This window comes from Alosa pseudoharengus, unplaced genomic scaffold (genome assembly GCF_046254945.1).
Source record: "Alosa pseudoharengus isolate Yale_2024_CS ecotype anadromous, Long Island Sound unplaced genomic scaffold, YU_APseudo_1.1 YU_APseudo_1.1_scf_20, whole genome shotgun sequence".
NCBI lineage: Eukaryota > Metazoa > Chordata > Actinopteri > Clupeiformes > Clupeidae > Alosa > Alosa pseudoharengus.
The window spans coordinates 397,501-410,000 of record NW_027468664.1 but is presented as its reverse complement, the minus strand read 5'-3'; the positions used below and the strand labels follow the sequence as shown (position 1 = coordinate 410,000).

Sequence of the window (12,500 nt, the reverse complement as noted above, 5' to 3'; positions counted from 1 at the left end):
TTGCATGTACCTGTTTGAGTTGTTTGCTTTGCATGTACCTGTTTGAGTTGTTTGTTTCACACGTGCCAAAGCTGAATAATCTATGAATTGTTTTGTTTTCATGTGGATTGGCCAAAGAATTTGTGTTATTGTTTAATTTATGTGCATTATGGATTGAGCTACTATTGAACTCTACCGGCATAGGCTATTGTGCCGTGAGAAGCCTGAACTTTCTCGCATTACAATACACACTGGAGAACACGTCTATCTGGACCTTGGACTGTCGTTACACACACCGCTCATTTGCACACACCGCACACCCATACTGGACCATATACATCCGATCTGCACCCTGGACCTTTGTGAACAATGTATGTTTTTGTTTGTGAACCAATGTGAAACGAACTCTTGTAATTTCACTGATTATGCTCATTAATGAAAGTTCACCTTATTAATTCAAAGGGTTTAAGTCCTGTGTAATGTCTGACTTTCCCTACTTTCCTTCCCCTTATATTTGAGCTGAGAAAGACAGACCGTTACAACACACACACACCTTTGGGTTACGGGCCATGTACATCACCTGCTCACACACACACACACACACACACTGTAGGCAGGGGTTGAGCATGTTCTAATATATTTGCCTGTAGGCAGGGGTTGAGCATGTTCTAATATATTTGCCTGTAGGCAGGGGTTGTGCATGTTCTAATATATTTGCCTGTAGGGATTGAGCGTGTTCTAATATATTTATTTGCCTGTAGAGGTTAAGCATGTTCTAATATATTTGCCTGTAGTGGTTGAGTGTGTTCTAATATATATTTGCCTGTAGGCAGGGATTGAGCATGTTCTAATATATTTGCCTGTAGTGGTTGAGCATGTTCTAATATATTTGCCTGTAGTGGTTGAGCATGTTCTAATATATATTTGCCTGTAGGCAGGGATTGAGCATGTTCTAATATATTTGCCTGTAGTGGTTGAGCATGTTCTAATATATTTGCCTGTAGTGGTTGTAGTGGTTGAGCATGTTCTAATATATTTGCCTGTAGTGGTCGCAGTGGTTGAGCATGTTCTAATGTTGAGTATGTTCTAATACAGTGGTTCCCAAATTGTTTTATTAATATTTATTTTTATCAATTTATTATTATTATATTATTTTTACAAATCTCATCAATAGTCAACATATGATAGGCCTACAAATGTGCTGAATATAATGATTTTAAATAGATCTGCACCTAATCTCACACACAATCGTCTTGTTGAATGCAGTGATCTTATCTGCTAGGTGCTTGTCTTTGCCTTGTAACTGGAGATTTAACTCATTGAGCTTTCCAAATATATCGCTAAGATAGGCCAGCTTCGTCAAGAAATGTTCATTAGTGAACGTGCTTGCAGATTCAAACATGCGCTCTTCCTCCATCAAGAGGCGACTCGGAGCTCAAACACGCGACAGCACTTTACCTCGGGAAAGCCACCTTGCCTCGCTGTGAAACAGTACAGCCTTTTGGTCACCTCCCATCTCCTCTCAAAGTGGACAGAAAAAAGACAGAAAGCGGAGAATAGACACGCTTTTAAAGGCCGGGTCTTGATGAAATTCACCACTCTCACAACCTCGTTCAAAAGCTCATTCAGGTCGGGACTAACTAAGCTGCCTTGACTCGAGCGCTTCCCTATGAATAACACAGTGCGTCCATTGCGCATCGGGTGCTACCTGGGCCTAGGCTACAGATAAAAAAATTAATTAAAAATTCACGTCAGTTCGCGCCCCACCTGGCATGTCTCCGCGACCCACAGTTTGAGAAACGCTGTTTTACCCTCTCTGTCTCCACTCTCGAATATTTTGTTGATGCAGAGAAAATAAGTTTTTAATGTGCAGTGCAAATGCGGAAGTTAAGTTAACGTGGGATAGAGAAAATGTTTGAAAGGGCATATGATAGATATATTAGATCTTTTTTCGCGTACCCCCTGAAATCAGTCCACGTACCCCTGGGGGTACGCGTACCCCAGTTTGACAACCGTGGTTCTAATATATTTGCCTGTAGTGGTTGAGCGTGTTCTAATATATTTGCCTGTAGGCAGGGGTTGAGCATGTTCTAATATATTTATGTTTTCTTTTTATTATGATCTTTACCATTTAACTATTCTTTGACTATATTGCCCTTCTATGCTTTTATTTGTTATTATTGTTTGGTTTTGTTTATGTAAAGCACATTGAATGACCTCTGTGTATAAAAATGCGCTATATAAATAAACTTGACTTGACTAGGGGTTGAGCATGATCTAATATATTTGCCTGTAGGCAGGGGTTAAGCATGTTCTAATATATTTGCCTGTAGTGGTTGAGCATGTTCTAATATATTTGGTTGTAGTGGTTGAGCATGTTCTAATATATTTGCCTGCAGTGGTTGAGCATGTTCTAATATATATTTGCCTGTAGGGGTTGAGCATGTTCTAATATATTTGCCTGTAGGGGTTGAGCATGTTCTAATATATTTGCCTGTAGTGGTTGAGCGTGTTCTAATATATTTGCCTGTAGGGGTTAAGCCATACCTGTCAACACTCCATCAGTAGACGTAACTTTTGTGTGTGTATGTGTCTGGTGTGAGTGTGTTAATCAGACCCTCCAGGAATTTGAGATGTTGCGATGTTCGTTCCTCTGCAGTTTTGATGACAATAAATAGAAGGCTAAGGTTAATGATCTGCTTACTTGCATCTCTCAACCTGATGTTGCTAACCTAGGCCATACCTGTCAACACTCCTGTTTTTCCCGTATTTCAACGTCATCTCCCAGCACCCTCCCGTTTTTTTATTTCTCCCGGAAAACTCCCGTAATTTGCATGGCCATCAAACTTGATTTTAAAATCATTGATCCATTCAGGTTGCCAGATTGTGTATGAAATACACCCTACACATACACAATCACTTAGTTTCAATTTCAACCGTTTTGTCATAGGGCAAAAAACCTGGCAACCCAAAACCCAAATAAGGAAGCGGGTCTCTTCGTAAGCAAGCGGGCTAGATGAATGGCCTACTCCAGAACTAGCTGTTGTGAAATTGTTGGTAATTTAATTGATTAACACATCACATAAACTGTTATTGAGTGTTGTTGATACACTGAACTTGTGCCCCCGGAACCAAATCTGACAGCTTTGGAGTTTTGGAAGTAGGCTGCAGGCAGGCAGCTGGTGGATACATAACTGGCATGCGTAAGGTAATGGTAAGGTAAAAACAACGACCGAAATGCAGTGTTGAAACACGTGTATGAAACATATTGAGGGCTCTATTTTGCACACCAGCGCAATTGACTTTGTATACTCGCGCTTTTGTCTTTCCTATTTTGCAGTCAGCGCATATTGGAATTTTCCCTCCACAGGTACATGTGCGCCCACGGGGGCGTTTCAGCGAAAAGAGGGGGCGTGTTCTGGCGCAAACGGTCCCTGTTGATATTTTGCAGTTTCAGAAAACAATTCCGCCACAGACCAGGGGCCTGTACTACGAAGCGGGGTTACTGGCTTATCTGGGTAACTTCGAGAGTAACTTGATCACGTGTGGCGTACCTTCCCGATTAACCCGTACTACGAAAGGTGGATAGGTTTTAACCGAGGTATGCTGCCATGGCAATTTACGCTGCATCTCAAACCTGCTCCGAGCAGGTTATGTTCTTGGTTAACCCGAGGTTTCCGTTAACCACACCCTTTATAAGTACCACCCCTCCACTAACAATTTCTCCCGAGACATGTCGGCGTACCTGGATGATCCATACGACATTGGAGCGCAAATCGTGAGGGACTCTCTTCGCAGGGCGAGGGTTTTTAGAGACCGCCAGAAAATATATATAGCCTACCCGGACGATATTCTCTATGAAGATATAGATTGTCAGCCGAGGGAATTCGTTATCTTTGTCAGATGATCTAGGAAGACGTCTCATAGCAATGCCCGTGGACATTCATGTATTCCATTGGTGATGCTGAACATCTGAGCAAGAATAGCCTACTGTATGTCCGAAAATAAATCGGACATAGGCCTACAGTATGCTGAACATCTGAGCAAGAATAAATCGGACATATAGTAGGCCTAATAAATTAAAATCACCATTTTAACAAACGTATTGAATTGAATGTCATATTACTGTACCCTGCACATAAAGGCTACACATTTCCACAGCACCAGAATCCGACCCAATGCCTCCCTCAACCCCCTCCATAATCGGCCTTCCACTATTATTTGCGATGGCGATGAACTCCTCTGCTACTGTAAAACACTCTGGTGCCTTACAGTAGTGTTCAAAGACACCTTTTTCTTGTTAGCTGTAAAAGTGAAGCTGCCAAGTGAATGCTATAAGCATAGGCCTACATGTTTTCATAATTAAGAAATATTAATGCAAGCTATGACTATATAAACCACTATTCTGAATAATGTGTTTGTGTTTCATTTTCACCTGCTGCCATGTGCGTTTGGCAATGGTGTTGCATCTGAAATGTTCACAGGATTAGGCATACACTAAATCAGTCAATGGGGCTACTTAAACATTCAATTATCCTTATTAGTGTAATCTATATGCCCACTTCTAAATTGTGTTGCATCTGTAGGCATTTCTATGAACTCAAAATAAATAAGCAATGTAATTATTTAAACTCATTAAATACATTCCGCAAGCTATTAATCCTCCGTATTTGAAGAACATGTGGACATAAAACTTTACTTTTAGGCATTTAGGCTACCCGATCTGCAATACGTTGCCAACAGCCTTGCCTTGCTTTATTCACTGCCGACGTATTTGATTTTTGTCGTAGAGTGGGTTTTAATTCCTCATAACTTGTCATAATAATTGTGCATTCCTCATCCGTAAAATAAGGTGAACGCGTCATCACTGAAAGTGGTGATTTGCGCTGCAACCCGCCCCTTTTATGTGAACGCGCACAAACTCCAATGAGGTTAACCCCGGCTCAACAAATCAACTTCATAATCAGCGTTGTAGTACCGATTAACACCACTAAAGATAACCAGGTTTTGTCAACCCCGGTTTAACAAAGTAACCCTGGGTTACATCTGGGTAGGTTAAGCTCCCTTCGTAGTACAGGCCCCAGGAACCTCCTGGTCTAAAGTCAGTGGCGCAAATTCAGATGCTATTTTAATGAATGCTATGCACACCGATCTACAGACACCCTGTGCACAGATGGAAACATTCAAAGCCTTGATAATATTTGTCCGTTTCCTGGCTTTGTTCGTGCATTGGTCAACTAAAAATTTAGTAGCCTATATATATAGTACATCTACATGCAATATCTTTACAACAACAACGCCTAATTACGACCTATTAATTTGGACAACTTTATACAGTAAAGGCTAAAGGCTAAAGTTACCTTTAGTTTTGTTCCAGTTTACCGTTGTATATGGCTTTAAACATCGTGTGCGCTTTAACATCAGCCTATAAGCATTATTTAGACAAGTTTAGACAAGCACCACAAATTTGTAGCCCATCTGAAATAACTCTAAAACTTTGCTATGTTCCCTCCATCTTTTTGTTGTTTTCAAAAACGTTTTATATCCATGATGGTCTTGAAGTCTTGAGTTTGTGAATTCGCTTAAATAAGCTTATGTGCTGTTAACCAGCAACCATAGACAGTTAAAGAAAGCAGCAAGTAGCTTTCGCTACAATTTCTGTAGTTGCTGCGTCCATTCATTCTTATTCTCTCTCCTGCTCAAACAAAAGTTGTGCGTGCATTAAGTTGATGATAACGTGTTTACAAACTCTACTTTACATAAAATAAATATTGTAAATAGCCCACTGTCATGCAGTTAATGGGATACTGTGCAGAGTTGGAAAGTTAGGTCAACTTAAGCTTATCTGACAGATCTGCATTGTCTATAGTGAGGTAATGTTAGATTACATTGCAAAAATATCACCATGCATTCATTACCTCGTGATTCAGTGAGTGTGATCCCAAAACATCGGAAAGTGACATTTCTGTATTACATTTTGTCAAGAGGAAAAATCAATAGCAAACTGTTCCCAACTGACTATAGCGCTGTGAACCGTTCCTGGCTGCGCCTGGCAAATCTGCCATCATAATAGCAATCCGCTATGGAACAAGCGTGCCTGTTGTTAAAGGGAATGTGAGATGACGCTCTGATTGGTTTATTGCACGTTACGCCCAAACCACACCCATGATTAATGTAGCTACTTCAGACCACCCCATTTTAGATTTGCGTCGGGCGCAACAGTCATGATCCCGCCGGTAAAATAGAAACAGCGCCCAAGATCCGCCCACAAAGCAATTTGCGCGAAGTCAATTGCGCTAAAATGCAAGATATAGCCCTAAATATGCAAACACAGATCTAGCCTGTCAATTAATCTATATCACTAACCTACCAATCACAATAATGCACTATCAATCGCTATATGTCGCTATATCTCTCAAAATCTCTCTCCTCACAAAAAACCCACAAAGATAGGATGTGTTTGAATGACTTTTAAGCATTCTGGGACTTTGTAATTTAGATCAAACAGGTGTTTAGGCTACTCGGGTAATTGAGTACCAAAGCCATGACGTAGCGTTGCCAAGGCAGCAATTTCACTGGATCTAAACAAATCAATCTACCATTAGAAATCACCATAGCGGTGGCTTTCTTAATCTATTTCAATAATTTTACAACGTTTCTAAGACGTTAGTATATTTTTTTACACTGTAGGAATCACATACTACAACATATATTCATACCAACACGATCAAATTTGTGACTACAGAGTTTTATTTTAGCATGGGTTTCCTCCGTAAAAGAGACCTGCATGTAACTTCACAGCATGCGGTTAAAATCCTTAAATTCACGGACGTGTTTTGGCTTTATTTTTTTGGCAAAAAACGTCGCTCTTAACAGCTGCCAGTCTTTGAGAAGATGTGAAATATCCACTGGAATTTTGTTTCTTTCTATTACACCTGCCAGGGAATACGTGTTATGTGGCTAAGCTGCTGCCTAGCAGGTAAAACATGTTTAAATGGATATATTTATTTTTATTAGCTAGAAATGATGCCACATGTCTACATTCAATGCTATTTATGCCACTTCGAAAGTTTGTTTAGATCCAGTGATTCTGCAGTCATGGAAACGCTACGTCAGACTTCGGGACTCTATTGGCTCGCGCGGTAAGTGTGCCACCTGTCCAAACCAAATTGAAACACCACGAAGCCTCACTTAGCCATGGTCACGTGACATGGCCGTTTTGAACCACACTTCGAAACACTGTTCGAAACACTTGCGTTTCGGAAGCTCGACACTGTTTCGAAACATCAGCTTCGAGCGTCACATCGCTAGTTTTTGGATTACCTGCCTGTACCTGTCCGTCTGTTTCTGTCTGCCTGCCTGCCTGTTTACGAAACCTGCCTGTACCTGCACCTGCATCTGCAACTGATTCCCGTTCTGAGTCGTGACAGTTTGCCTGTTGGGATTGAGCATGTTCTAATATATTTGCCTGTAGTGGTTGAGCATGTTCTAATAAGTTTCATTCTATCATTTAAGGAACATTTCAAAGATAAAGAAGTCTTTATCCCTATCAGACGCTGAGAAATTAATCCATGCTTTTGTCACCTCAAGGATTGATTATTGCAATGCTCTATACGCTGGCTGCAATAACACCTGTCTAAAGAGCTTACAGCTTATACAAAATGCAGCTGCTCGCACACTCACTAGAACTAAAAAATATGAACATATTTCCCCTATCCTGGCATCTCTACACTGGCTGCCTGTTAGAAGTCGCATTGACTTCAAAATATTACTTCTAACATACAAAGCCATTAATGGCCAGGCACCAGAATATATTAAAGATCTCCTAGTCCCATATAACCCACCCAGACCGCTACGATCACAGAATACTGGCCTTCTTGTAATTCCAAGAATCTCAAAAACTACAGTAGGAGGCAGAGCTTTCAGCTATCGCGCACCCCTCCTCTGGAATAATCTTCCTACCACAATTCGACTAGCAGACACCCTCCCTATTTTTAAGTCTAGACTTAAAACAGACCTCTTTACTGCCTCCCATAGTTAGGTATGGTGCGTGAAATTCACCCACCTCAGGGTTTTTGGAATGGACCACCCTGCTGAGTCCTAGTGTGACTGGCACCCCAGTCGCGCGTGCGATGGTGGTCACTGACCATACCTGCGCTGGTGTCGACTACCCCTCACCATGCCTTAGTTATGCTGCTATAGCATAGTGCTGTCATGGACTTTTCATGTGTCACGCCGTACAACCCCCCCCCCCCCTCTCCTCTCCCCCCTTCTCTCTCTCTCTCCCTCAACTCTCCCTCTCTTGCCTATTCCCACCATGGTATACTGTAACAATATATAGTACTACTGATTACTTATTGACATTAACCATTTTGATTTTCAGTAATACTAACCCATTCTACATCTCTCTTTCTTCCCCCTTACTGTACCTCACTTGTGAGGTATATCATCACCAGTCATGAACCATCCGTGTGTTGGCCCTCCTCTCACCCATCTCACCTGAAGTCCCATCCTCGACTGCCCTATTACTGCCCCCTATCTGGACTCCTGGCCCGTACAGCCTAGCGACCCACCACCAGCCTATGACAACTCTGCCTGGATTACTGGCCCATCTGCCAACCCACCACATGCCCCTTGAAAACTCCCTTCCCCTGGACAATCCCAACGCTGGACTATTGAACTTTCTGTCACTAAATCAGGAATAATGAATTACCATAACGGATACGTAATCATCCCACCTCTTGTAACTTTCAGCTCAAGTGCTTAACACCATGTCTTATTCTCTACACCCGACTATCATATGCATTTGTCATGTATACAGACCTTACTGTCATTTACTGACCCTAGGCAGATGGGTCAGGCCCTTGAGTCGTGGATCTGCTCGAGGTTTCTTCCTATATATATCTCCAATTCTAGGGAGTTTTTCCTCGCCCCTGTTACCCATGGGCCTCTCTCTTGCTTTTCTCTTCTTCCTTTCTTTCCTTCTTTCTCTGATTGCCTACATTCTGTAAAGCGCCATGATACATGTGTTATGTTTTGGCGCTCTATAAGCACAATAAATTGAAATTGAAATATATTTGCCTGTAGTGGTTGAGCATGTTCTAATATATTTGCCTGTAGTGGTTGAGCATGTTGTAATATATTTGCCTGTTGGGATTGAGCATGTTCTAATATATTTGCCTGTTGGGATTGAGCATGTTCTATTATATTTGCCTGTAGTGGTTGAGCATGTTCTAATATATTTGCCTGTAGTGGTTGAGCATGTTCTAATATATCTGCCTGTTGGGATTGAGCATGTTGTAATATATATTTGCCTCTAGTGGTTGAGCATGTTGTAATATATATTTGCCTGTAGTGGTTGAGCATGTTGTAATATATATTTGCCTCTGTGGTTGCCTCCGGTCTACCTCCACTCAACACCTTCTCCTCTCTGGAGGTTAATGAGGCCACAGACTCGCTCTGCTCCACACTGAGCTCGTGTCTAGACGAGCTGTGCCCTCTTACCACAAGGCCAGCTCGATCCAAACACTCTCATCCATGGCTAAATGATACCCTCCGATCGCAGCGCACCAGACTCAGACCAAATGGCACAAATCCAAACTAACTGATGACCTCAAAAACTACCAGACACTCCTGACCTCCTTCTCAGCCAGCATCACTGCTGCTAAGACGGCTTTCTACAATGACAAAATCAACAGTGCTACAGACACTCGAAAACTTTTTTCAACCTTCAAATCGCTACTCAACCCTCAGATGCCTCCTCCTCCATCCAGCCTTACTGCAGATACCCTCGCCTCATTTTTTACAAACAAAGTGGCGGCAATCAGCAGTCAATTCTCTACAGGCCCACTCAACGCATCGGACTCAGATACCGCACTCCTACAACCTCTAGGGACTGCTAGATCATCTTTTTCAGCATTCACGCCTCTCTCCGAGAATGAAGTATCTAGACTCCTGACATGCAGCCGTCCTACCACATGCTCGCTGGCCCCTATACCTACGAGCCTACTTCAGTCCATCAGCCCGACCATCGCACCAGCTATCACACACGTGATCAATGCCTCGCTAACCTCCGGCACATTTCCAACAGCGTTCAAAACGGCCCGGGTAACACCGTTACTTAAGAAAGCTTCTCTCAACCCTGCTCAAGTCGAGAACTACCGCCCTGTCTCACTCCTGCCTTTCTTATCCAAAGGCATTGAACGAGCAGTCTCCAAACAGGTCTCTGACTTCCTTTCACAGAACAACCTTCTGGATCCAAATCAGTCTGGGTTCAAAAGCGGCCACTCTACCGAAACGGCTCTGCTGTCTGTAACAGAAGCCTTAAAAGAAGCCAGGGCGACCGCTCGGTCATCAGTACTCATTCTGCTTGACTTATCGGCTGCCTTTGACACGGTTAATCACCGCATCCTTCTCTCTATACTCGCTAACATGGGAATCTCCGGTTCTGCTCTCTCCTGGTTTGAATCCTACCTCACAGGACGCTCATTTAACGTATCATGGCTTGGTCAGCTATCTGCACCTCACCATCTCACCACAGGGGTCCCCCAGGGCTCAGTACTGGGCCCCCTTCTCTTTGCTATCTACACCACCTCCTTGGGACAGATTATCCGTTCGCATGGCTTCTCATACCACTGCTATGCAGACGACACACAGCTCTATCTGTCCTTTCCACCTGATGACCCCTTGGTTTCAGCACGGATCTCGGATTGCCTCTCAGACATAGCTACATGGATGAAGGCACACCACCTCCAGCTGAACCTCTCAAAGACTGAACTGCTGGTCCTCCCAGCTAAACCTACCATACACCACGACATCAACATCAAATTTGACTCTCTGTCTGTTTCACCTACCAGGACTGCAAGAAATCTAGGAGTTGTTCTCGACAACCAACTAAACTTCTCAGATCATGTTGCCTCAGTCGCCCGGTCATGCCGTTTCGCACTCTACAATATACGGAAAATCAGGACTTACTTAAATCAAGATGCCACCCAACTTCTGGTTCAGGCAATAGTCATCTCACGACTCGACTACTGCAACGCCCTCCTGACAGGTCTCCCAGCCTGCGCAGTGAAACCACTTCAGATGATCCAGAACGCGGCGGCGCGCCTGGTCTACAACCAACCCAAGAGGGCACATGTTACCCCGCTACTCATCCAGCTACATTGGCTACCTATGGCGGCCCGCATCAAATTCAAGGCTCTAACGCTTGCCTACAAAGTAGTCTCCGGTTCTGCTCCCACCTACTTGAATGCCTTCATACAGACATACGCTACCTCCAGACCGCTACGCTCCTCAGACGAACGACGTCTAGCTCCACCTCCGGTACGCTCAGGCCAATCCAAACTTTTCTCATCTGTTGTTCCTCGCTGGTGGAACACACTGCCAGTTCCTACAAGGGCAGGGACATCCCTCTCCATTTTCAAAAAACTCCTGAAGACCCAGCTCTTTAGAGAACATCTCCTCTCATAGCAACACTTACAACAAGTCTTGCTGATCCTAGCACTCACCAGCCGTCTTAAACTGACACGTAACTGTTAAACACTGCACTCACTGATGCACTTATTCTTACTGTACTCTAATGTTTTTTAAATTGTCCTAATATTGTTGAGAATTGCTCTAAACTTAAACTGTTTACCATGTTGTTAGTCGCTTTGGCTAAAAATGCGTCAGCCAAATGTAATGTAATGTAATGTAATGTAGTGGTTGAACATGTTGTAATATATATGTGCCTGTAGTGGTTGCGCATGTTGCCATGGTACCCACCTTGCCTTCCCCGTTGTGCATGGCTGTAGGCAGAAACCGGTAAGGGAGGTGGCTCTTAATTAGCCTGGGGGACGTCAGCTCCTGAGCGCACACACACACACACACACACGTTTGAGAATGATTACATATGTGTGTTTGGGTATGTATGTGTGTGTGTGTGTGTGTACCTGTATGATGTCTAAACCCGGTTGTGTGTGTGTGTGTGTACCTGTATGACATCTAAACCCGGTTGTGTGTGTGTGTGTACCTGTATGATGTCTAAACCCGGTTGAGGGTGTGTGTGTGTGTGTGTGTGTACCTGTATGATGTCTAAACCCGGTTGAGGGTGTGTGTGTGTGTGTGTGTGTGTGTGTGTGTACCTGTATGATGTCTAAACCCGGTTGAGGGTGTGTGTGTGTGTGTGTGTGTACCTGTATGATGTCTAAACCCGGTTGGGGGTGTGTGTGTGTGTGTGTGTGTGTGTGTGTGTACCTGTATGATGTCTAAACCCGGTTGAGGGTGTGTGTGTGTGTGTGTGTGTGTGTGTGTGTGTGTGTGTGTGTACCTGTATGATGTCTAAACCCGGTTGAGGGTGTGTGTGTGTGTGTGTGTGTGTGTGTGTGTGTACCTGTATGATGTCTAAACCCGGTTGAGGGTGTGTGTGTGTGTGTGTGTGTGTGTGTGTGTACCTGTATGATGTCTAAACCCGGTTGAGGGTGTGTGTGTGTGTGTGTGTGTGTGTGTGTACCTGTATGATGTCTAAACCCGGTTGAGGG

At 43.4% G+C, this 12,500-nt stretch overlaps 1 protein-coding gene across 1 annotated transcript in view; it reads right to left on the bottom strand.

The window, feature by feature from the left end:
• Positions 1-12,500, bottom strand: part of sult4a1 (sulfotransferase family 4A, member 1) — a 39,426-nt gene that overhangs the window by 8,981 nt on the left and 17,945 nt on the right. The window contains exon 3 of the mRNA XM_076297241.1: positions 11,746-11,826. Coding sequence (XP_076153356.1) covers positions 11,746-11,826 — 81 coding nt within the window. The remainder of the gene's footprint in view (positions 1-11,745; positions 11,827-12,500) is intronic.